We start from the raw sequence: 27,973 nt of genomic DNA, 5'->3' as shown, positions 1-27,973 counted from the left end.
TCCTGCCAAGAGTGATCCCTGGGCATAAACCCAGAAGTAGACCCTAAGCACCACTGGGTGTGGCCAAAATGAAAAAAAACCTAGATACTTCATGCTAAAACAATGGAAAATGAGAAATTCTGGAATTAACATTTTCTCTATCCTACTGGAACTGCAGATACCTACATGAAAAATCAGTCTGAGAGACCACTGCCCTGGGGAACTCCCCTGTCATACAAATGACATTAATAAGCTCTCATGGTTTAAAAATCAGAAGAAACTTCACATTCACTTAAGTGTGCTTGCCCAGCATCTGGCACACCAATCTGACAATATGACAGTTTGCTCCCCTATTTTTAAGCGCCCAAGTTTATTACAGGGGACAACACATGCAAGTAACAGAATGTGGCCCCAAGTACAGTCAAGGGAGGACACTATCAGCTCCCTAATGTGCCGATCTCACACTGAAAAAGTTCTACTAAAACAATATTCTGAGTGTGGTTCAAATACATGGGTAAGACTGTAGCTGATGTAGATATAAGCTATATACATAGACTTCTACACAACAGGCAATTCTGCAGTAGAAACAATGCATGCAAATAACTGCCTGAATATGAAGCCCTAATGCAGTACATAAAATAATGCAAACAAGTTGATTTAATCTAGATATAGGTACTTTATTTACAAATATTTAGATTAATAGCATTTTGTTACATCAAATGAAGAGTACAGCAGCCCGAATAAATCCTGTCACAGAAACAATAAGACCAACTCTGTAACTAACTTTGGGAATCAGGGTATTGCACCTAAACAAGCCAGCAGTCTTTAGGTTGTGATTGCTACCGTGTATCCCAATGGGTGGTTGGTTTGTTTTATTTTTGTAAATATGTACACACACCAGTAGGTCATGGTCCCTGGGCAGTCCCTTGGATGCAACAGTGTAAGCAAAATGGATCACTGTTAAGTCTTCAACAGAATAGACCAATCTACTCCAGGAAGCTTTTTTGTTTGTTTAAATTAAAGACAGAAATAAAAATCGGTCCACAAATTAACCAGATCCTATTATCTGCACATTCCAGTTTTGGCTTTTATTTAACAATGACTATACAATACTTCGATACTACCACATGTTTACAACCCAAAAAAGATGTATTTTTTCTTCCATGTCTGTAAAGAGGGATTTGAAATGTGCATTTTAAACACAGCAGCTGAGTGCATTTTATATAAATATGCTGAGGTTTACCTCACTTCATATAACTTTTCAGTTTGAAGTCCAAATATAACTTAATTAGTTATCAATCAACAGAACTTAGAAATCATAAATTTGATGCCTAAACAAGATTGTTTCCCCTTGCAATACAGTATCCTTTCAATGGTAAAACCACCTACTGCAAGTAAGTGTATCAGCACTAACATTAAAATACCATTAGAAACTTTCTCTTCTGCAAAACAATTTATGCCAAAGTGTCATAAAATAGCCTCTCACACTAACAACACAAGGGATATTTTTAATTATTCTACGGTAGTGTTAAAAATGCACATTTTAAAATCCCTTAACAGCAGACCTGTGGTTCTGTTTCATAATCTCACCATTCCAAGAAGATAAAGGTATAAAAGCTTAAAATGTGCAATAATAAACCCAGCCTTTTTTCTTTTTTCTATACAGTAAGGCAAGAAATGCAGCCTGTAATGCAAAACGTTTACAAAAAGAGAAAAGCAGGTTAGCACATTGTCGATTGCACAGAACAGTTAAGAAAATCAGCAGGTAAGCCACAGTGCAAAGATGGAACAGAATCTGCTAGTGTTAATCCTCTCACGCCAGGCGTTCTTTTCAGCATACTGTCCCCAACACTGTCAGCACCAACAGGTAGAGACAGTTACTTGAATTGCAGTTGTGTCTATTTCCTTGTGTGAAATGGAAGGGAGTAACATGGTCACATATAGGTCATACTGTACAAACTGGTATTTTATACTGTTCCAATGCCAGTAATCAATTTATTTTCTTCATTAAAATAATATACACAGAATGTATTGTTAGTTCAGTTCCTTCAAAATTTATACATATTTACTTTTTGCTAAAGAGAAAAGAATAAAATGGCATAAAGAAAAAAAGAAAGCTATTACGCACAAGAGGAAAAGATAAATGGCTATTTTCTCTGTGCAAGGCTGACAAGCAAACCTCAAGAAAAATGCCACCCACACAAGAGGGAATTTATGACAAAAACAAAATAAAAGCAGTTACAGAACCCTTTCTCAACTACCAGAAGTCATTTCACAGCAATAAACATTGGTTACAACAGACATACATGAACAGTAAAAGATGGGAAAAAAGGTTTAAGATGCCATCAAATTAAACCGTACAGTGAGACAAAGCATTGCCAGAAAAAGGGATAAAAATCATGAAGACAGCATCAGTGCTCAGTTTAAATCATGTATTGGTGACACACCTATGCGAAGACAATCAAGAGGGGAAAAAAAGTCTAGATTTACCATGCAGGAGAGATTTATTACTCTACTTGCCTTTGATAACCTGATTACATCTAGTTGTTAGCAGTTTAGTATTGTGTTACACTGTTTTTACAACAGAGCTGTTTTTTCTTTTCTTTTTTTTTTTTTAATTAAACCCAGTAAGATGTACAGAAGACAATGAGGCAGTAAAAAGTACTGCTTCCAACTGACAGAGGTGAAAGGTCAAATGAGGGCCATGGCAAAGAGGTCACTAGCAGCCACAGCCTTCTCTCTGAGGTTGGGGTTCACTGGTTAGCCGGCCTCCCTGTGGAGCTGAAGGTTTGTGTTGTACTCCAGACTCGGCAGCATTCAGGTCCAGGCTTCCATCCTGAATGTTCTGGTAGATTTTCTTGGCAGCCTCAAGGAAAGCATCTTCAACGTTCTCTCCCCTAAAAAGCAATTCACACCCTTATTCAAGAACTAAAGCTTTCTACAAAAGGCATGACAGTATACACTGAGCTCTGGCTAACCTTTTGTCAACTACCATGATGTCTTCAACTTGGACACTGTCAGCTAGTAAGAGGTTACCAGAAGACTGAGCTAAGAGAACATGGGAAAACGTTTTCTGTGGAAAGTACACAGGCATGGAGCCACTATTTCTAAACCATACAACTATGTTCCCATCACTAAAATGTTATATAATCACATGTAAACAATTAAGAGGCCTTTTCTGTTACAATAGAAGTTACCTCCCAACAGAAATAAAAGTACCTCCAAGTACTCAGACGAAGATAGGCAAAGCTATATGATCTGATCAGACAAGCATGAACTGTAGTGTTTTTATCATGTGAAAGTGACAGATTCTTGCTTAGCCTTGTTCTCAGTTTAGTGCAGTTCTCCTGGGACTTACACTATAGATGTGCAGGTAAATAAAGAGACTAATCTCTTACCATTTGAATGAGACTGCTAGCCTAATAATGAAAAACTATGATTAAACTGCTGGGGTTCAATTAAGGACATGAAAATTAGAAAAATTTAATTATGCTTCTGATTCCTGAGACCTTGAGTATTTCCTTAATAAAGGGAAAAGTAGGCTTTTAAAACAAAAAAACTGCAATCATAAGTATTATATCAACAAGCTGACCAAACTCAAGTTGCCAAACTCTACTCCAATTGTGTAAGTCAAACACTTCTAAAATGCTAACAAAATTTTATTATTAACCTGGGTTATCGGTGGGCCTAATTAAAAAAAATGAGATGTGAAACAGAGAGCTGAGGGATATTTGCTTTTCTTAATTAATTGCCTTCAGCATATAATATAAATTTTATATATTTACAACAGAGCTGTTTTTTCTTTTTCTTTTTTTTAATTAAACCTAGTAAGATGTACAGAAGACAATGAGGCAGTAAAAAGTACTGCTTCCAACTGACAGAGGTGAAAGGTCAAATGAGAGCCATGGCAAAGAGGTCACTAGCAGGTCTACTTTTGAGGAAATTTAATGTAATTGAAAATGATCTATACGTTAGTCATACTTACGTTTTTGCACTTGCTTCAAGGAACAATAAGCCTAAAAATAAAATGTAAATTATAATTAGGTCATTTCAAATTAACGATCTCTTCAGTAATATCTAAAGTTTCCTACCAGCTTTCAATACTCTTTTCCACAGTATTTTATGAAAGAGTAAGCGTCTAAGATGGAGGAAATAAGCCATCACCCAAATTACACCTTTCCTTAGAATTCTCCCCATTATGTCCCCAAAAAAGTCATTAAAAGTCATTAAAGAAACCCACCATTTTCTTCAGCAAACTGTTTGGCTTCTTCATATGTAACATCTCTCTGTGCCTCCAAATCTGCTTTATTTCCTATGAGAATTATTACCTAATTTGTGATCAAAAAAAAAAAAGACAGCTTAAATGCGATCATTTAAGTTAACCAAGAAAATTCTAAAACCCAGTAATATTGCAAATATGAAAAAGTGGGAGATCAAGTACTACCACCATTTATCCATCTACAGAATCAGTACCCAAAGGATCTCTGAAATCCAATCATTCGTGAACAACTCTAACTTCCGTGTATCACAGTGATTCATTTTGAAAAAAAAAAAAAAAAAAAAAACCATCTAGGATAGGGTTGACAAAGGGAAGAAAGGCTTCAGATATATGGCCCCATGTGGTCTCTCTCTATATACTTTTCTTTTTTCACCAATCCTTGTCAGCTCCATACAGTAAGATGGGGCATAGAGGTCACTAGCAGTCACAGCCTTCTCTCTGAGTGCTGGGGCCGGGGAGACGGCTCCAGAGCTGGAGCACATACTCTGCCTGCAGGAGCCCCAGGGCCGCTCCCCAGCATCACAGCACGGTGTGCATACACTTCCCCATCCCCCGACCCCGCACCCCTGCAAGCACCACACCACTTAAAAAGCAATACCCAAAGATGTGAGTTAGTTCACAATCCAAGGCAAAATATCATATGCCAATATCACAGGATGACATTGGGACAAAGTTAAAGGCAATTCTATAAAAGGTCTCAGGGAGAAAAAAAAAGCGTGTAAAGGCAAGTTTGTGAAGAAAGGCTTCTGCAGTTATTTGACCAGGGGTGGGTTGTTGGTGATGGATAAAGAATCTTTGTAGTTGGGGAAATAGTACAACAGCAGGTTAAGTGCTTGCTTTCCACATAGCCTACCACGGTTCATCCCCGATACCACATATGGTGCCCATCAGAATTGATCTGTAAGTACAGGGCCAGAAGTCAGTCATGAGCAAAGCCAAGTGCGACCCCGAAACCGAAAAATATGTAACTTTTCTGCATATACACCAGAGAAGGTGTGTACACACACACACACGCGCGCGCACACACACACACACACACACACACACCCTGACCCTTCCAAACAGATATGATAATCCAGAGACAGGTAAATTTAAGAATGGAGAGTTACAACTCAAAGCATTTCCACCATTAAGTTTTTCAATGAAATTATTGTCCCAGGCTCTCCCATTTCCAAGACATGCTAACCAGTAGACAGCCATCATGACATGAATATAAACCCTGAGCTAGAGCAGTTCTTTAACAAAAATGACCACTGCCCACTAGTCCTTACACATAGTAAAGTAATAACATTTCCAAGAGAAGTAAATTCAGGCCACTTTAACATAGTCCTCAGACAAGGAACAGGTGCTGGGGCAGAACCAGCCTCTCTCCCAATTGCTTAGAAATTTCAAAATCTGATTCCTACCATCCTAAAAGTGAAGAGCGTGAAATGGCAACATGACAGAGGTATGGAACAGACAACAAAATCAAAGTACCTAATTCCTACCTAAAAATCAAAGGCAATGTATAAAATACAGTATTGCAGCAGAGTGTTATAAAATGCCATTTCTGGGACGAGCTCAAAGGGTGCTTGCACACAGAGGCCCAGATTTGATCCCCTGCAGCACAGTCCTGTCCCTCTCCCCTCAGCACTGCACAGCCCCCAAGCACTACTACTGTGACGGACACCAAGTAACCAGCTGGCTATGGACCCTGCTAGGTGTGGCCCCAAACAAAGCAAGAGATTTTCTGAGACTGAGGCACTATAGCTCAAGTGGGAGTACCTAGCCCGGAGTTCAAGCCCAAGCAACACCAGGCCCAAACACTGGGTTCTGTTCTGCTTGTTGTCACCTATGATGTCATTTACATTTTCAAAGAGCTAAATAAATATTTCCTGGGAGGTTGGTCTTATCTCTGGATGTTGGCCATTGATGGGATTACACTAGTTTTCCCTCTTAGAGATCCTGACAAGCTACCGAGAGTCTATTGCCTGCTCAGGATAGCCTGGCAAGCTCCTTGTGGTCAATTCATATCTCAAATACAGTAACAGATATATACAAACCTCTCGGAGAGCCCGGCAAGCTACCGAGATTATCCCGTCTGCACGGAAGAGCCTAGCAAGCTACCCGTGGCATATTCGATATGCCAAAACCAGTAACTATAGGTCTCATTGCCCTGACCCTGCAAGAGCCTCCAATCATTGGGAAAGACGAGTAAGGAGAGGCTGCTAAAATCTCAGGGTTGAGTGTAATAGAGACGTTACTGGTGCCCACTCGAGTAAATCGACAAACAACGGGATGACAGTGACAGTAATAGTGAAATAAATATTTTAATTTTCAAAAAAAGAAAAACAGGTCACAGCACAGCCAACTCCCAGGTCTCCCCAACCCCACCTATCAAAACAACAAAAAAGATTTTCTTCTGAAGACCTAGAAAGACTTCAATATTTGAATTACAGAATTATAAACACTTGCATTGTGTAAAGGTTCTGTGTGCCCTTCACCAAACTTTTCCAAGAGTAGCAACTACCATACTTACAGCGCATTCACCAAACCAAGAAACTATCTGCAGTCTTTATTCAGATTTCAACAGTTTTAGATGCTCTCACACTCACAGACGCCTACAGTTTCATGTACTTTTATTGTAGGTTGCAGATATACTACAAAGACCTACTTTGCCTTGCCCTCTGGAGTCATACACACACACACCTCTACCCAGAGGTAGTCTCTGGCTACAAATCTATTCCCAATCTCTACAATTTTGTCTTTTGGTAAATATTTTATATTAAATGCATCATATGTAATTGTTTGAGACTGCCATTCTTCACTCACTAAAATAAAATGCCTGAGATGGATCTAGATTACTGAAAATAGTATGTTATATTTTTTAACCAATCACCTGGATTGTTTCCAGTTTGGGGCTATTACAAATATAAATGCTATGAACATTCATTCACAGGTTTGAATCTACATCCGTACTGAATTTAATGATAAAACAAATACGAAAATTGCAGGCAGTTCCTGAAATCATGGGCCTCAGTAGAATCAAACTGCTGTTCCCTCATAAATGCAAAATTTTACCACTAATTATAAGTTTACTGAAACAAGTTTCTTCCAGGTGCTATGGGTCCAAAGTCAGGTGAGGCAAAGGACTTATTCCTGGGAGTCCCTCAGTGGCATCTGATGAAACCTTCCCCCAGCTGTCATCCAGCGCAGCTGAGACCACCTTCTCTGTAAGCTGGTCTCTTCAGAGAACAATGTTCATTCAAATTTCACTGCCTTTGCGCAGACGTATGTCCCTGTTTATGTTCTTCCTGTTAGATGCGGATACCTTCTGCAGGCCAAGGACTCACACTTATTTCTATAACACTGAGACTTTAGCATGGTGGCTGGCAGGCCTTTAAATCTCAGTAATTTTTTTTTCTCTGTTTGAGAAGCTAGATTTTTAAACTATGTGCAATTTGTTATTTTTAATTGGAATTTTATCAGGTAATTATAGATACACCTGTAGTCGTAAGAACCATCAAAGTAAAACACTTCGCCCAGCCTCTTCCAATGCAACATTTAATGAAATAAACAGATACCCCTTTTAAAGTGATGGTAGTCTCAGATTTCAATCTCCACTTGACATAAGATCACTACTCTCATAACTTCCATTTTTTAAATCACAAATGTAAACAAAGACCAAGTATGAGCCATAAAACCTGGAATTATACCCCAAAAAGTTACATTTTTTAGAACTCAGTTAAGAATCAACTTTCTCTTAGTGAACAAATATAAAATCCCCACTAGCAAATGCTTTTCATTTCAGGTGAGCTTAGATTTTAAGTTTTCTGTGTAATAACTGACACTTAACTTACAGTATTTGGATTGGTGAGATTCCTTGCATCTGTCAACCAGCTGCTTAAGTGGTTATATGTACTTCTTCTGTAAAAATTAAAGTTTACATTTGTTAACTACCAGATACAACTGCCATTTCCAACAGAAAAAAACCCCAAAACTTCAATAAGTACTGTAAATGTTTTCATCAACAGATCCTTTAAAAAAAATTTAACTGTTACTTTTGGTACAAAAGTTGTGGAATGCTGCCACATACCTTTCAAATACCTAGCCAAACCTGTATTATTAAACAAGTAACTCAACATTCAATAATGTGCTTATTACTTACATGTCAGGAGCAAATTATCTATGCTTTAACATATCTATATCACCTATTTAAATAGCAATCTTTAAATAATATTTAAAAGTACATCAACAATCAAGACAAAAAAAGCAAACAACACATAAAATTGATGGAAAGGGAAGAATTCCAATCTGAAGCAGGAAAATCTTATTTTCAGTCATTTTTCCAGATAATAAATCACAAAATGAAGACAGAGTAATAGTAAGTGTCGAATCAATGACACACTCAATAGAAAACATTTTTATATCTTTAAATTTTTTTAGTTAGAAACCAAAAGAGCCACTACTATAGGCTGGCATAAAAAGTGTAAGCTAATTACAACAGCATAAAAACCGCTTTAAAAAAGCATTTCGGGCCAGAGAGATAGCTCCACGGACTGAGCAGCGCACTGCACTGAAGGAGGTCCAGGTCTGGTGTGATCTCTAGTGTAACTTCAGTTACCCAAAGCTGAAGTTAGGAGTGGCCTCCGTGCAACATGGGATGTGTTCCCCACTCCCCACCACTTCACATCCTTCCCCTCCACCTCCACCCGAAAGACCATTCAAAGGAGCCTAGAAAGAACTCAGTGGTATGCAGCCTTGGAAGCATGAGGCCACAAATTCAATCTGAAACACCCACATATGCTGAGTACAAATCCCTATGCCTTTGGGGATCCCCAGCATCACAACCTAGTATGCAATCACAAGTGTACAAACACTCAACCAAGTGTGAAGCAGCAAGCTCTGCAACAATGCACAAGTTACACAACTAAAGTATGCAAGCTCTGCAACTAAGCGTGTGAGCACTGCAACCAGTCACTACAACAAGACCCCCTGGAAGCCCCAACAAGTGTCAGAAGGGAAGGGAGAAAATGGGTCCTCTGAGGACTGTTGGGCATCACTTAACTCCACTGAAAGGTTGACAAAGTACTGCCAGAAAAGCTGCTCCCACCCAGGTCTCCTGAACACCATTTGGGAGCCTAACATTAACTTGGGCATGTGAATGTAGCTCAATGGAGAAATGTATCGAATCTGTGTAAGGCTCTAAATCCAATCTCCCATACCCAGAAAAAAGGAAGATCTTTAATGCATTTGACTGATAATCCAAGTTCCCAAATAGCAGAAGGTAAACTCATCCTTTGTACTCTATTTACCAGTATCTAAATAATTTGGAACACAGCAACAAGTCTCACAATGGAGATGTTACTGGTGCCCACTCGAGCAAATCAATGAGCAACAGGGTGACAGTGACAGTGATCTAAGTAATTCTAGGACTTATGCTGCCTCCTATCTTCAATTGCTCCAACCAACAGTTTTAAATGCATTGAATTCTTTGTTAGCCAAATAATTCCTTAAACAGCAAAAAAAAAAAAAAAATCCAAACAATTTATAATATACAATGTAAAATATTAATAATCAGATCTTACCAAATGGGTCAAAATAAAATTTTTGAAGATTCAAATCTTTTCTGACATAAATTTACAGAACTCCTTTAATAGGTGAGAAAAACAGAAGCCCACAGAAACTTTTACAGTAATTTCAGTGCCTGGTCTAGAACCCTTTAATACACATATCCTCAAAGTTTTCGTGTTCAGCCTTGAATATATTCCAGTATTTTCAGCTGCCAGCGCACAGGGCACATTGGTGGCAGGAAATGTACACTGCCAAGTGGAGGGATGGGTGTTGGAACACTGAAAATCAATCATGTAATAAGTTCGCAACTGTAGCACTGTCGTCCTGTTGTTCATCAATTTGCTCAAGCAGAAACCAAAAATGTCTCCATCGTGAGACTTGTTGTTACTGTTTTTGACATATCAAATACACCATGGGTAGGTAGCTTGCCAGGCTCTGCCGTGCAGGCGGGATACTCTCGGTAGCTTGCCGGGCTCTCTGAGAGGGACGGAGGAATCGAACCTGGGTCAGCCACGTGCAAGGTAAACACCCTACCTGCTGTGCATAACTGTACCTCAAGATATTTTTTTTTCAATTTTGACACTATCAATACCTAATCCTTTCCAAGTGGGAACTTCCATTACTTAAGACTCTACTGTGCCACAACATACAAAAGTCATGTAAATTATTTTGTCAATGTTCTAAAACGTTTTACACAAACAAATGGTCAAACATTTTTTAAAAGCACAACCATATCACTTGTATCAATATTTATTGGCATATCTTGTTTTATTCAAGAAATAATTCCTAACAAAAACAAATTACACAAGTACTGATTTCATACTGATATTGATAAATCTTTTATTGCCAAGCTAGTAGCAAAAGTGTATTACAAATTGCCACCATTTAGCAAACATATATTCTTTGTAAGTAGTGTCATGATATTATAAACTCCTTAACTTCTGCTAATGTTTCTGGCAACTGTTTCATTGTTAATTTAAAATTCAGTCAGTTTAATCTATATATTATCATTAAAACATTCATTAATGGGTGGTATTAGTTTAAAAATTATTTCTAACTTTGACAGACATCAGATATATCAAACAACTAATTTAAGCATATAAACCACCACCAGTTTAGGAAAATACCCTATAATGAATAGAATTAATGTCAAAAATAAAAACATAGAGACTTGTAAGTTTTCAAAATAAGGACTAGTAACAGAAAAAAGATAGCCAAAATGCTGTAGCTACATTAAATTTACAATAAAGTCACTCAGTCAAAAAATCACTTGTCAAATGCCAAGTGTTTTTCTTCAGTAACAACTTTACTGAAACACACCTATAAGCTCACCATTTTTAAAAATATACAATTTAGAGTTTTACGATACTCTCCAGATTCCACCAGCAGCAAAGTATCTTATTTTATGGCCGAATACAATTCCACTGTGTATATTCACCATAGTTTCTTAAGTTTCTTTATCTAGCTATCTGTTCTTGGTCACTTGGGTTGTTTCCAGATTTTAGCTATTGTGGATAGTGCTGGAAGGAACATTAGGGGTGCAAAAGTCTTTTCTCCATTTTGGTTTTTTATCTTTGGGGTATATCCCAAGAAGTGAGATTGCTGAGTCAAATGGAAGCTCAATTTCTAAATTTCTTAGGAATGTCCTCAATGCTTTCCAGAAAAGCCAAGCCAGTCAAGTGTTGTGTATAAAACCCTATCATCAACAGTACTGTAAATCATACTGCAAAAATGTACTTAAAAAAAAAAAAAAAAACACAACTCCTAAAAGCAGAAGGAAGCAAATATGGAGTGGGGAGCATTGCTAAGGAACTGGTGTATGCCTGAAAGAAACCTAATCATGAGTAACTTTGTAATTTCACAGTGATTAATTTTTTTACAAAAATATTTAATAGAGGATTTTAGTATGTTCCAAGTGATACACTAGTAACCACTAGCAAATACTAGACCATTTTCATCATTTCTAAAAGAAACCTTACAACCATGAGGTAAATATTCCCCAGTCCCTAGTAACTCAATTTCTATCAACTGGTCTATTCTGCATATTTCATATAAATGGAATCATAGATGTGGTCACTCTTATTTGGTTTCTTTGATTAAGAAAAAATATTTCTAGCAGCCCTTCCGTTGCTGAACGCCCATGATCCCAGAGGCCATCTAACTACTCTCAGCACCAGCAGCTTCTTGCAGAAATGCCTCCAGTCTGTGAACTAAGCCACAGCCCCATGCCGCCCCAGGAGAGGAAAGGTTTTTATCTCTCAGCTTTTCCTTTCCGGGGGCATGGCATGGCGACCGCCATCTTATAAGGCCCACTAAACAGAGGTACGAGCTTGCAATGATGCGATTTTTGGCAGAAATTTCCCTGGACTTAGCTACTAAAATACAGAAATCCAAAACCGCAGCCACGCGACCTCGTATCTCTTCATTCTCAGCAAGGGAAAACAAATTATCAAATGCTGCCTTTTCAGCAGGTTCGATTTTGGGGGGAAAATTCCAAATAATAATAGTGAGTTTTATGTTGGAATATTGAATGTAATCAAAGTGAGGAGAAAGTAAAGTGAAAATTATCAGCTATACAGGTGGCGGTTGGGGGTGGGGTGGGAGGTATATTGGGGTTCTTGGTGATGGAACATGGGCACTGGTGAAGGGATGGGTGTTTGAGCATTGTATCACTGAGACTTAAGCCTGAAATCTTTGTAACTTTTCACATGGTGATTCAATTAAAATTTTTTAAAAAAAAACAGATTTTCAAGGTTTATTTAGCTTATCACTTATTTTAGAATTTCTTCCTGTTTAATGGTCCAATTACATCATACTGAGTGGATTTTCTACATTTATCATTAATAATATTTGGGCTATTTTAAGCGTTGGTATTTTTGAAGACTTGGAATGCAGAGCCAGAATAAGTTAAGCCTTAAGCACAGCCACGTGTCTCAAAAAAAACAAACCAAAAAAAACCCTCAATTTTTTACTAAACAAATAATGTAAGAAATAAAAATGTACATGTGCCAAACCATTACTTTTCACAGTAACTTATTCAATGTTTTACGTCAATTATATCTCAAGTTGAGGGAAATAAAGTACATAAAAACAAACCACAGTATTATAGATTGGTACGTTCTATGTGCACATCAACATATTTAAATTTTATTAATAATGCATGAGAGATTTAATTATAAACAGTCTCTGGGCATGCACCCCTAACAGGGTGTTCCATACAAATGGCCAGGTTAAACAGGTTCCCATAGCATGTTCACGTGATCTGGCCATAGTGAAAACACTGAAGTTGATTCAATTGGTTTACCTTGGCACTACCAAATTCTAGAATTTACTGTAATTTTAAGTACTATAATTATAACCAGCCATTATATTCTAAAGCAGCATTTCTTAAAGCATATTCCTCAATAAAATACACTTAGGGAGCACCAAATTAGACAACACTAACAAATTTCTTTGCTGCAGAGTATCTCAAGAGCCCAATACACTGATGCTGTACATTACTTGTAAGAGGACACAGTGCAAATAATTTCCCAAAAGGAATATGCTTGTAAGTCTATTATCATCTGGTTCTACTCACCCACCCTTACCACCACCCTCATCCCATCCTTAAAAAAAGCGAAAAGAATCACACTGCCTTAGACTGGCACTTCAGATGAAAGGTGATCCAGTTCCTTTTCTAACTTACAGTGGGCAATTAACACAGGTCTAAAGAAGTGGTACAATTTTCCATGTTCTCAGAAGTCAAACTTTTTATGGTCCAGTTTTGCTACCTTGTATCAAGTGCTTAGTGTTTCCATAAACAGCTCCATTAATATCAATTTATTCTGTGAGTAAATAACTACAAGTCTTTTCAATCCATTTTAGGAAAAGCAATTTAAATTAACAGCATTCTAACACCTTCAGACACAAACCAAGAATTTTTTCAATCTATCACGCTATATTAACACTGAATTTCCTGCTTAGCCTTATTTTGAAAAGGTGTAAGCTTTAACACTAGAGACTGTAAACAGTAAGACTTGCTTGCTTTCTACCAAAATGAAAAGAACAAAATTTGATAGAAAACATTATTTCACCTCAAATAATTCAACTGATGCTGCTTTTCAGAACAGTATTCTTCTATTTAGCTCCACAGCATCTTTTACAGTTTTTCTTCAGTCATACCCACTTTCAGAAAAGGAAACCGACATGTTATATCAAATAATATACAATACAGAGAAGAAAACATAAAACCCAAATAAGCGCATGTACAAATAATCACAAACTGAAGAGTACGTAAATCGGTGAAACAGAAGCCACACGACAAATCTTCATCTCTTACCTAGTGATATCATACACCATAAGTGCTCCCGCCGCTCCTCTGTAGTAGCTCCGTGTAACAGCCCTAAACCTCTCCTGTCCTGCTGTATCCCAAATCTGCAGTTTGATTTTTTGGCCACTAACTTCAATTATTCTTGTACCAAATTCAACACCAATTGTGTGAGGACAATCAGCCATAACTGTCAAAAGAGAAAAAATAATTTATTTCAACTTCCAGAAAGCTTAATGGGGGAAAATAATCCACTGGATAATTATCAGTTTTTAGTATTTGCATTCTATAACTAAAGCTTACACTTAAAAAATTGTCAAAGGCTGGAGCAATAGCACAGCGGGTAGGGCATTTGCCTTGCACGCGGCCGACCCTGGTTCGATTCCCAGCATCCCATGTAGTCCCCGGAGCACCTCCAGGGGTAAATTCCTGAGTGCATGAGCCAGGAGTAACCCCTGTGCATCGCCGGGTGTGACCCAAAAACAAAAACAAAAACAAAAAAAAAAAAAAAAAGGTCAAAAATTCAGAAATAAAAAGGCCAGACATATGATAAGACTAGAACAAGGGTGAACAAACTGCAGTAATGGATCAAATAATAAATATTTTAAGTTTCCAGTCTGCACAACTACATTAACTCTTTTAACAAAGCAAACAGTCAATACGTAAAATAGTCAAAGTTATGTTCCAGAAAGATTTTATTAAAAGCAGGTAGCTGACTTGATTTGGTCATTGGGCTAGATTTGTCTGCTTAATGTTTTAAAACATAAGTAAAACATTTTAATAAACTCTGTAATACTAACATTAATTTAACCTCCTGACAACCATTAGATAAAAAAAAAATCAATGGGTTTAAGACTAGGAATTGCTAGTCAAATTTTATACTGAAAAATATTACCAGTATCTTAAAATCATTTAACATATACTTATTATATATTGGCAAATAATATATGTCTAATACAACAATCGTTAAAAATCTCAGGGCAGGGACAAGATGGGAGATGTTACTGGAGCCCACTCAAGTAAATGGATGAACAATTGGATGACAGTGATAATACAACAAGCTTCCTTATAACTAGCCTCGTCTTCTAAACACAGTAAGTACACAAAGATGGCTGGGTATTTCATAAAACCTGACAGTAAGCAAACAAAAGTCACAAGATTATTTCAGCTATATTCATGCTATCAGTTACAAATAAACTGGCCTTTCCTGTACCACCCAATATAGAACAGTTATACTTGGAAACTTAATCAGCTGGTCTTCAGAAAAAAATTTCATTTTAAGTATTTACAATTTACAATTTAAAAGATGAAGGAAATTTCCCCACATAAAATAATTTCTGTACTGAAAAGTTTGAAGGATAGCAAAAAGATTGTATCTGAAATTACGTATACTTTTTGTTTCGAAGCCACAACTGCCATGTGGGGGGGGCTATTTCTAGCTCAAGGCTGGGAGGTGGATCCTGGTAGCGCTCGGGAGTGCAGTGCCAGGGATTACACCCAGTTTCCTATATGCAACTTATTATCTCCCGCCCACTGAGCAATCTCCCTGGCCCACTGTGTGCACTGCTTAAAATCATATTTTTATCATCACAAAATCTTAAGTCAATCAAATTATACGTGACATGTAAAACCCAACTCTGCATAATATTTACTTTTATCTGCACTTGATTTTTTTTAATATCAAGACAAGTGTATCCCGCCCGCACGGCAGAGCTTGGCAAGCTACCCATAGAGCATATTCGATATGCCAAAACAGTAACAATAGGTCTCATTCCCCTGATTCTGTAAGAGCCTCCAATCATTGGGCAAGACGAGTATGTAAAGGCTACTAAAATCTAAGGGCTGGGGCTAGAGTGATAGCACAATGGGTAGGGCGTTTGCCTTGCACGCGGCAAACCTGGGTTCGATTCCCAGCATCCCATATGGTCCCCTGAGCACCGCCAGGGGTAATTCCTGAGTGCAGAGCCAGGAGTGACCACTGTGCATCACCAGGTGTGACCCAAAAAGGGGGAAAAAAAAACAACTCAGGGCTAAGTAATACAGACGTTAATGGTGCCCACTTGAGTAAATCAAGAACAATAGGATGACAGTGACAGTGATACAGTGACCTCAAGACAAAAGTCCATTTATCTGTAACTGTTACAGTTGAGCTAAGTACACAAAAACACGTTTTAAAAATAGGAAAATGACAATGAGGTACTAATGTGTTACCTTATATACTGAACTTACATTTTTTTTCTGTAAATTGATGAAGCAAGCAAGATTTTCCTACTCCCATGTCCCCTATTAAAGAAAAGAACATTTCAAGTGGCAGTTATTTTTAATTCTATTAATACTATAAAATGTAATGACTGCTACATCCCTTTACTATATCCCATCACAAAGTTCTGAATACTTTTTTAAAAAATTGTAGTTCTCTAATATATAATGACATAAAAAGATCCTATTGGTCAATATTCAACACCATAATAGTAGAGATGACATCTGCATTTCCATGTTCATTGCCGCTCTGTTTACAATAGCCACAATATGGAAAAATCCAGAGTGCCCGAAAACAGATGATTGGCTAAAGAAACTCTGGTATATTTACACAATGGAATACTACGTAGCTGTCAGAAAACATGAAGTCATGAAATTTGCATATAAGTGGATCAACATGGAAAGTATCATGCTGAGTGAAATGAGTCAGAAAGAAAGAGACAGACATAGAAAGATCGCACTCATATGTGGAATATAAAGTAGCTGAGAGGTACAAGCTTACAATGTTGCGATTCCTGGCAGACATTTCTCTGGACTTAGTTACTAAAATACTAAAATACAGAAATCCAAAACTATGCTGCTGCTAGTGCGGCCTCCTGACCTCATATCTCTTCATTCTCAGCAATGGAAAACAAAATACCAAATGCTTTCTTTTCAGCAGATTGACTTTAGGGGGGAGAAACTCCAAATCAATAATAGTGAATTTTTTTGTTGAAATATTGAATGTAATCAAAGTAAAGTGAAATTTACCAGTTACACATGCGGGGTGGGGGGCTGGGGAGGTGGGGGGAAGGGGGGAGGTATATCGTGATTCTTGGTGGTGGGATATGTGCACTGGTGAAGGGATGGGTGTTTGAGCATTGTATAACTGAGACTTTAACCTGAAAGCTTTGTAACTTTCCACATGGTGAATCAATAAAAAAATTTAAAAAAAAATATTCAACACCATATGCAAACTGACAACCTTTAGCAGTGATAAAAGTTGGTTGTTAATGATACCCACTGGGAAGTGCTCTTTATTAATAAGGGAATCACTGCTGAAATGGTATTTTTAATTTTGGGCTATTTCAAAGTGTTTTTTTTTCTTACCTCATGAATAAAACAAAATTCCTAAGAGTGACAAATATGATAGCATGTAACAAGCAAAAATAATGTTTTACAGGATTATTCATGAGATCCCATGTTATCTCTTATTTCCTTATTAGAATTCCAAAAGGAAAAAATATAAACTAGAAACAAAAAAGGCATCACCTTAAACTGCACTACAGCAATCTGAACACTCAGTAAGTATGCATTATAATCATTATGGTTTAACATTAAGTTAATTGTTCCAATGTGAATTACTGCAAAGAATATGTCCTTTCAACTATATAACAATACTATAACTATATATATAAACAACTATAACAATACTTGAATAAACTGCAATGCATTTAAGCAAATTTAAGGGGAATCACCAACACTGTATTTTATGTATATTACACAGTAATTATGAGTCAATATTCTCAATTTTTGGATCCTGGAAAATCTGGAAAGCTTTCAAATTTCAGCAAATTATGTGTACTCTTAGAAAATTAATCCCTTTTGCTTAATTAACAATCTCTCAGTAGCCCTCACATCACATTATAAAGTATCCAGTATATAGAAGCATTCAAGGCTCCAATACAAAAGCCACATGGTTAGTGGTTAATGCAAAAATTAAACCTTATCAAAGGAGCTTTAATTCTGCAGTGAGAAAAACCATCCATTTCTTCTGGAGCAGTATGCTATTTATATACCAATATTGTACATATTAACCTCACTGAAGAACAAGAATATAAGTTCAACTTACCAATAATAATATATTTAAAGATGTAAGAGTAGTTGTATGGTGCAGTTGCCATGGTGGCACTAAAAACAAAGAAAACTGTGTTAGTTCAAAAGGACAGTACACAAGGAATACAAGATAATTATTGCTATTCTCTGAAAATATATTAAAGCACAATAAATATAACAACGTTAAGGCAAAATTGCATTTCCCAAATTGATCAAAGCACAAATTATCTTACTACTTGAATGTTCTTATGTATAATTCACAAAATATTATAAACCACTTGTACCAAAATATTTCCAATATAATTTCACACAAGGAAAATTAAAAATTTCAAATAAGGGAATCTTTATAAATTCAAGCTAAACTTGACTATAAACAGTCCTTCTCCCACAATGATGATCTCATCCCTATTATCTAATCAAGTGAATTACAAATAGTGTACTTGTCAGAACTTTTTGGATTTTACAACATATATTAGAAAAAGTAACCACTAACTTAAAATACAAAAGTTTGTATTTACCTGACTTAAAACAAAAAATCAGCATCACACCCAAAGAGCAATCATACTGCATATTATTTCCAAGCCAAATTAATGTCAGAATTAGAATGAATGTGAAACTGCTTTTCTTAAAGACTCTACAGGCTATGGAGATGGACCCAAGGGCTGGAGTGTTCATGAGCACTGTGTATGCTGAGCGCAATCCCCAACACTGAGTACCAGTGGAAATAAGCCCCAACACCATACCAAGAGTAGCATCAAGTCCTTGAGCAATGCCAGATGTAGCCCCAAAACAAAACAAAAATAAAAGCAAAAGTCAGCAACTGGCAATTTCATGTTCCACCCTAAAACAACTTCAAGATCAACAATATGTGAAATAAAATGCCTGAGAAGGATTTTCTAGGAATAGAGAAAAATAATAGCATAAAAGATTACTTGAGCGGTTGGAGACAGTGGGGCACCTGCCTTCTATGTGGCCAGCCAGGGTTCAATGCCCAGCACCTAATATGGTACCCCATGCCCCACCAGGAGTAATTCTTAGGTGGAGATCTAGGAATGATCCCTGAACACTGCCAGGTGTGCCCCCACCCAACTCCCCCCAAAAATGTGAAGTTACAAAATTTAAGTTTATGTCTCAGAAAATATTTAGGAAGATTACAACCCATTCTGAACCCAAAAATACTTGGCCATATGCCTTCTAACATAGTTCTCTTTTTCCTTTTTACTTGTTTTTGTTTTTAGTTTGGTTTTTGGGTTACACCCAGCAGTGCCCATGGCTTACTCCTCACTCTGCGCTCAGGGATCACTCCTGGCAGGGGACCATCCAGGCAAACATCCTACGTGCTACACTACCACGTTGACCATACCCGCAATGCACCTTTCCAGAAGGGCTCCAAGGATATGCAGTGCTTAGGACCAGCAAAGCTCACCAGCCCTTTGAACTATCTTCCGTACATTTTAACTTTTTTTTTTAATTCCAGTTTATTTCATTTGATGCCATACAGAACATGTCAGACATGGTTCTATATGCTACAGAAATAAAACGCAATAGTGGCAATAACCTCCCATGAAATCTACCCTCAAATCAGTTTTCAGTTTGGGGGGGTACGTGTGTGTGAAATTGTATTTTCATTTAACTTCTAAAAATTCTATCAGAAGCTATTTCTAAAATTTATTTCTAAACCCACTAAGTTTTAGATGGTTACCTTTTATTATTTTATATGGCTTTTACTCTTTTACTCCGGTCAGCTGTCACATTACACATGCCATACATTTAACATGACTGGAGAAATTCACTGACAGACATTAATTCCATACTATACAGCATATTTCAAATAACTAATAAAATTTAACCTGCGGGGGGGGGGGGCGGAAATATAAATCTAAAGTAAGTGATTATCATCAGGAAAGTAGTTAATTATGTTAAATTACTAGACAATCACTTCATGTAAGTCTTCAAACTGAACTATACAAAGTACATTTGACAAAAGCAGATGCATTCTAACTTGACATATTTTAAAATATTTAAAATCAGTCTTTGACATCACTTTTCTTTCAAGAAAGTGAGGGGTTTTTCCTAGTTAAATTAACCCTGATTCTGAACAACAAGTTACTTGAATCCTTTTTCTAAATACTGGGGACTCAAAAGTTTTAAGAACTTAATACTGAGGTAAAAACAGGCTTATTCACCATTCACCAATGGTGAATTCTCCATTCACTTATTCTTTATTTATATTCATTCAATCAGATCCCAAATACAAAAAAAAAATCTCCCAACAGAAATGGCATTCAAAGGTTATTAACTTAACATGCATTCCTCTTAGACTTGGGCTGGATTTAATCTGCAGGGGAGGGGCCTCTCAAGCAGTGGCTCAGGAGGCCGATCCGGGCAGATTTAATGGAAGGGCTGCAAGGAGAACCAGGCCTGCAGTTCATCGTGACGGACCCAGGATGAGGCGTTGCTCAGGTCCAGAGGTACAGGCCACCTTGGTTATGCTCCAGAGCTATGTGGTATTGGGGAGCAAATGGGTCAGACACATGCCTTGCTTTCACCCAAACCCCTAAATGTCTTCCAGACTCTCAATAACACTTTACCACCCACTGAAACTTAAAGAAAAGTAGTCATTCTGCCGTCTTAAAAATACTATTTCTCTGGCTGGAGAGACAGGACATCAGGTAGGGTGTTTGCCTTGCACATGACCAACCCAGGTTCAATCTCCTGCATCCCCTGTGGTCTCCTGAACACCGCCAGGACTAACCCCTGAGCACCACCAAGTACATACCAACCCCACCCCCCAAAAAAATTACTATTTCTCTCATGCTGATTCTATTTCTCTTCCCTCTCTTTAGTGAAAGTTGTAACTACTCATTTTCCTTTCCATTTTAATGTTAAAACCAAAGCCTCTAAAATCTCAACTTCACCTCAAAATATTTTTACTAACCATGAAATTATAATCAAATTCTAGCTGTACTAACTTTGCTAAGTATCACACAGTATATCACATGTGATAACCGATTTTCAAAAAAATTTAATATCCAATCATTAATCAATATAGACTATTTCCAAATATATAGGTCTATTCCATTATGAATACAAGTATCCCGTTTTCCACTTTACTGCACAATCAAATTTTGCAATTAAAGATTCCAAATAAACCCTCTGAAAGCAAAGTCAAACTTATGTTTCAGTAAGGAAAGAACTCCATTAGCTCACTGACACATTCACTCAAAATATATTTACAGTGAAACTATATTCAAATAGCCCTTTTAAAATACTATGCCAGAGTCTGAGAGACAGTACACCAGGCAGAGCACTTGCCTCACACCTGGCTGACCCAGGCTCAATCCCCAGCACCAGATGTGTGTTCAACGCCCTGCCAGAGTGATCCCTAATCTCAAAGCCAGGATAAAGAGATGCTGGGATAAGAGATGCTGGGCGTGGCCCAAAAACAAACAAAAAACAATAAAATGCTAGTACTGATTTCACAGAGGATTCTTCTTGCTACTATTCGATATGTCAGAAACAGTAACAAGCCTCACAATGGAGACGTTCCTGGTGCCCGCTCAAGCAAATGGATGAGCAACGGGATGACAGTGACAGTGATTTTTACCTGGCTTTTGCAAAGGGAAAACCCCACATTTCCCCTGTCACTTAAGGTTGTCAACATTTTACTTTGGGAACTCAAAAAATATCAAGGGGAGGAGGCGCACAAAAGGCAGCTTAGTGTCAGTTCATGCCTCACCTGTGCGAGGTCTCATGATTGCAGAAAAATAAAAATTTAATTACAAGGAAAAGAAGAGTAACAAATGCTGATCTCGTTCAAGCACTCTAAGAACATGAGTCCACTCAATATTACAATCTCCACTAACTTTTAAAACACTAGTAATATCCTATAATTGTGCTCAATTACTGGTGTGACCAAAATGCATCTTACGTTACATCAGAATAAAGTTCACATGTAGATAGCCCATTCAATATTATAATCTCCACTAATTTTTCTAAAACTGGTAATATCCTATAATTGTGCTCAATTACTGGTGTGACCAAAATGCATCTTCTGTTATATCAGAACAAAGTTCACATGTAGATAAAGTTCATATGTAGATAGTCCACTCAATATTACAATCTCCACTAATTTTTAAAACACTAGCAATATCCTATAATTGTGCACAATTACTGGTATGATCAAAATGCACTTTCTTACAGTACATCTGAATAAAGTTCACTTGTAGATAGGCTGTCCTAACTACATGTGAAATTTAATGGCTGATTCCTTAAGGGAAAAAAGTACCACATTCAGATAACAGATATCATTAAATATATAACGCTAAGCTTTGTAAACTAATAATACAGTTGCTATTGACTGCAGTGTTGTGTACCAGGTAAAAAGCTAAAATTCTTTATATGTAATCCCAAAGATGAACACAGGATCTTATATGCGATCTCATTTATAGATGAAGAAACACTCAACAGGTAAACAATATTTCCTGATCACACGAATAGCGAAGTGGTCAAGTCTATACCAAGCCCAGGACTATTTTAACGGCAGAGAACCACCCCCAGGACTGTTTCACCTATAGAGAACCACCCTCCCACTAAACCCCAGTCATTTCTCAGTTGGGAAGAACCAAGAAACCCTAAAGAGGGGCTTCTAGACAGAAAATACTTCTCAATTCACTACCTTGTTTCTAACTAAATATTCTGAAAATCAGTAAATAATTACATTCAGATGTTACACTGTTACCAAGATTTATAGGTACTAGCAATAATACACAGGTTTCCAAGGGAAACTAGTATTTACTGAAAGTTAAATTAATAAGTCTCACAATTCTGCAGAGTCATCATCAGTATATCATGTAAATACTGAAGAAACTGAGGTCTGGAAAAATTCACTCATTTGGTCAATTAGTAAATGGCAGAGCTGGAACTTGAACCCAGGCCTGATTCCAAAGAATATAACTTCCTCTATGTAAGGTAGCATATTGGAGGCATAGAGTCTGATAAAACAAAAACTATCAGAAAAAGATAGACAATTAAATGGAAATTTTAGAGAGGGGCAAAATATGACTGTCTTACATGCATGATATTTACATGCACAGAAAGAAAATATTGAAATTTAGTGTAAGTTTTCTTATCAGTGCCTATAAAATTTAGCTCTAGACATTCTGCCAAATGTTTATTAAATGCACACTAAACACCAATAATTGCTATATGGCCCCTTTTAAAAGTTAATTATGTTTACTATTACTCTGAGTTTTCTCAGCCTATCTCTTAAACATGAAACGTTACCACTGTTAATGTAATAAATGTATTTTAAAATTAAAAGATGTTACTGAATGAAACTGCTATGTTTTCCTTCACTTAAATTCATATGTATTAAAATTATTAAGACGCATATTAAACACTAATCACTGTGATAGAAAAAATGAAACTGAACACTCTTCATATACTGAATCACACCTTTCCAAATAAAATTATACAGGTACATGACAGCTTTGAAGTGCTGAAATCACTTGGAAAATTTAGTAGGCAGTTCAATACTCTGAGGGAGTCTCCATTCATTGCCTTATTTGAAAGAAATAGTGGATATATTTTTAAATCTTTTTAAAGTCTGAAACAACCTTTGATCAAGAAATCTTAAAAAAAAAAACTTCTTAGCTTAAGAGCTGGGGATGTAGCTCAAGGGGTACAAAGAGCACATGCATGCATGTACTGACCCTAGGTTAATCTCAAGATACCTTACGACACCCTTCCTGCAACTTCTCCCCCTCAACCAGCACCGCTGGGTATGGTCCTGGTGGCCCACAAACAACAGTCGGAATGGTTCTAGGCCCCCAGCACTGCCAGATACAGCCCTAAGAAGAACTCTAATTTTTTTCCTCAAAGAAATCTACTTAGGTGTATCATGTAAATGCAAGACTTTAGTTCAAGTGTATTTAACGCTGTGTTGTTTGGGGAGTAGGGGAGTGAGGTGATGGGATTCACACACTGGTGCTCAGAGACTGAGGTTAGGGGATACAGTGCCAGGGACTGTACTTAAAGCTTGTGAAACACTGATCCATTGTTTTTGCTGAAAAACTAGCTACACTGCCATTAAAATAAATGACTGAATAAAACACATCTATACTATGAAATGATATATATCCAGTTTTAAAGAACATTTAAATCTGCACTTTTAACCTGAAAAATAATATCTAGGACTTTAATTGGGGGGAAAAAGTTCCAGATTTTAAACACATTCATGCATAAAATCCTAACTAGCATACAGTAAGGAAAACAATGAAAAGTGAATTTTTAAAAATTCTTAAAAATCAATTTTAAAAATAACAAATGAATACCTGAGCAAAGAATTAAAATGAGGGAAAATTAATTCTATGCATCCCTGCACTGACCATATATATAAGCACGTACCATATCCACTTCATATTCTAAATCTTTTTTTAACCAGGCGAGAGCCATAGTATAGCTGGTGGTGGAGTGCTTGCCTTGCAAGCAGCCAACCAAAGTTCAATTCCCTGCACCCCATTGATCCCCAAGCCCAGCCAGGAATGATTCCTGAGCACAGAACCAGGAATATAGCACTGGGTTCGACCCAAAAATCAAAACAAACAGATAAAACATTTAAAAAAATAAAGGATTTTAATTTATTTCTAAAGCATTTTTAGCAATTCTGATATAAAAAAGTAACTCCCATCATATCTCTAACATTACTTCCACAATTGCCAAAATATAGAAATCATATGAAGTCAATCATATGACTAGTCTCAAAACACAAACAATACCTAAATAAGGGCATTTTTCTTTTTTACATATAGTTTCCTTCCTGTTTTACTTATAACTGACTAATCCTTTCATAGTTGTATTAGTTATTTTGACTTCTTAAAACACAGGCTACTGTAACTTTTATATAACCAATTCAGACAACACTGAAAAAAAGGCAAAGTACTAACTTTTCCAAGAATTTAAGTCAAAATTCTGATACTCACTGTTGAAATTAATAATTCTGTTACATTTGAGACATTTTGCTGAAAATGAGTCAAGATAGACTGCTCCTGTAATTTCAATATAAAAAATCTTAATTGAGAATCTATGAAGCACAGGCATTGTATTTGGCTTTGATCAGAAAGAGTCAAAAGACAGAGAAGAACCAACAATGTCTCTTGCCTTTATGGAACTCAAGAACAGAAGTACTTAACAATTTGTTTGCAAGCCCACGATGAAAGAGCAATGCCACTTTTCTGTCAGTTAAGTAGACAAAAAAAGTTCAACTAATCTAATCTAATCAAAATGAGAGGTCAACTTCCTTTCCTCAACAGCAGAAAAGCCTCTGAAAATACATCCATTTCTGAGGACCACTTAATAAAACCTAGCTTTTGACAAGATAATGTTACTATATGTAAATAACATCAACTTTTTAATGAATCCCGTAATGTGTCAAAAGAAGGAAAAACATTTCCAGCCAATTACGATAGTATAGATGACTATGAAATGAAGCACCCAATACTGCGCCTCTGCTCACAGAAGAAAAGCTTAGTTCTCTGAACAAAAAACACACAAACCTCCACACTTACTAGTTGAATTAGAAGAGTTAGTAATTATGAAAATTATCTGATAGAACGATGTGTCTGAGATTCGCTTCAAAATAATTAGTTGGGAGGGATACAGGTGTCACTGCTGCCTGGCTGATGGGCATATGAAGGCTCAGTATGCTACTTTGTGTATGTTTAAAATGTCTAACAAGCTTTGATGTAGTATCCTCTATTTGTGCATTATCTCCAACCACGCCTGGAATTTTTAACCACGGAGAAATATTGCAGGCTTTCTTAAAAAGTGAAGCATCTCACAATAGCCCTCAATTTAACAAACTTGCTTAACCAAAACTTAGGCAAACATTCAATACTGATTAAAGAAAAAAATCAATTTGTGGAAACTCTAAATTGTTACCCAACAGAAGTCTAAAATAACTACCAAGCTTAACATCAAATACAAGAAGCAGAAAACTTTATTTTTTTTTTTAACGTGGCTTTAACTCCCAAGGAAATCGTGTCACGTTATCGGACTTTCTTAAGCCTTCTAACTTTTTCGATTAACTGCTATTTACTGGCTCCGAAAGCAACCTCTAGCCCTTAACCCCTCGCACTCCAGCCAGGCTGCCGGAATCCCCTGGTCCTGGGGCCCGGGTCTGACCCCCCCACCTCCCAGGCTCTCCCGGGCAACGCGCCTCGGGTGCCTGCAACGAACCAAACACCCACCCCATGCCCAGTCCGGGGGCAGAACGGGGGTGGGGGCGGGGAGGGGGCGCCTGGCACGCGCCTAGCGGGGCGCTGAGAGTTCCTGAGTCCAGTTCCAGCCCCAGGTACAGCCCTCCCTGGAGGGGAAAGGCCGCGGGCCCGGGAGGCAGGGGGCCGGCCAGGGTCACTCGCTCCGCAGGGACGCCCTGCGGGCCTCGGGGTCCCGAGCAGGACTCCGGGGGGCAGGGGAGGAACCTGGGGGGGTCATTTCAGGGGAAGCGGAAGCTGCAGGGTGGCCAAGCCGAGCGCGCCCTCAATCACGGCATCCCGAGTACAAGGCGGCCGGAGGGGGTGGGGGGCGGCGCGCGCGGCCAGTGCCCCCGGAGCCAAGGCCCACTCGCCGCGGGACCGCGCGCCGGGACCCCCGCCAGGCCAGCACCTGCCCTCTCGGGACCCCCCGTTTTGCTTCTTGCAAGGTTTGTAAGAAATTCATAGTAACAACAACAACAAGAACGACAACGACAACGGCCGCCTCCCCTCCGCAGGGGACGCGGGCTGCCGGCCGGCGGTGGCCCCCGAAATGGGGAAGGCCCCCCGCCAACGCCGGGCCTCGGTTTCCCCCGCCGCGCAGGGCCGGCGAGCACGCCCGAGAGCCGCGGGAAGCGGGGGGAGGAGCGGCCCGGCGCGCCCCCCGGCTCCGGCCCCACAACTAGCCGCTGCCCCCTCCAGGGAGGCCCCAAACTTTTTCCGCCCGCCCCGGCGGCGGGGGGAGGGGGTCGGAGGCGTTTCTCCGCGCCGCCCCCCCCCACCCCTGGCGACAAGGACACCGACGCCCCGGCCGGGAGGTCGCCGCCGCCGCCGCCGCCTTCTTTCTGTCCGCTCCCGGGCCCGCCGCGGCGGCCTGCGGCCCGGGGGGCGCCCAGCCGGGGGGTGCCGGCGCGGCGCGGGAGCCCAGGCCGCGGCGGGGGCCGCGGGGGGCGCCGGGGGGCGCGAGTCGACCCGCGGCGGGGCCCGGGCCCGCCCGCCGCCCGCGTACCTGGGGGGTTGCTGGTGGCTGGGCAGCTTTCCGGGCGGGAGGGAGACGTCAGGGCGAGGAAGCGCGGGCCGGGCGCCGCGGGACACGGGGCGGGGGGCTCGGCCGAGGCCCCGGCGCGCAGCTGGGCGGGCCGACGGGGTTGCAGACGCGCGGGCGGCGGGCGGCGGGCGGCGGCGGCGGCGGCGGCGCCTGCAGCTCCCTCAGGCTCTTCCTCGGGCAGGTCCAAGATGGCGGCGCTCCCTGCACAGGGTTTCCTGTCACCCTCGCAATGGGCCGGACCACAAAAGAAGGGGGGAGGAGGGTGCGCGCGCAGCTGGCGGAGCCCGGAAGACGGCGGCCGCGGCCGCCTCGGCCGGGTTGGCCACGCCCCTTCCGCAGTCATCCGCTCCGGATTGGGCGCGCCGTCGCCGTGTCCCGCCCCGTCCGCGCCTCACGTCGGCAGGGGCGGAGGTTAAATATGTGCGCGCAAGCGCAGTCGCCTGGTCTCGCCTCCCGTGGGTTGACTGCGCAGGTCTGGG

General features: G+C 39.2%; 1 protein-coding gene across 1 annotated transcript; it reads right to left on the bottom strand.

Moving 5' to 3' along the window:
• Window positions 1–631: 631 nt before the first annotated feature.
• RAB14 (RAB14, member RAS oncogene family) lies at window positions 632–27,718 on the bottom strand. Its single transcript, XM_055123716.1, has 8 exons — window positions 27,456–27,718; window positions 18,208–18,266; window positions 16,347–16,400; window positions 14,130–14,307; window positions 8,098–8,164; window positions 4,220–4,307; window positions 3,965–3,995; window positions 632–2,876 (listed from the first exon to the last, which is right to left on the bottom strand). Exons 2-8 carry the CDS (start codon window positions 18,257–18,259, stop codon window positions 2,699–2,701), a joined length of 648 nt encoding a protein of 215 aa, XP_054979691.1. The 5' UTR covers window positions 18,260–18,266; window positions 27,456–27,718; the 3' UTR covers window positions 632–2,698.
• Between the last annotated feature and the right edge of the window lie 255 nt (window positions 27,719–27,973).

This window comes from Sorex araneus, chromosome 1 (genome assembly GCF_027595985.1).
Source record: "Sorex araneus isolate mSorAra2 chromosome 1, mSorAra2.pri, whole genome shotgun sequence".
Lineage (NCBI taxonomy): Eukaryota > Metazoa > Chordata > Mammalia > Eulipotyphla > Soricidae > Sorex > Sorex araneus.
This window is presented reverse-complemented; position numbering and strand designations above follow the sequence as displayed.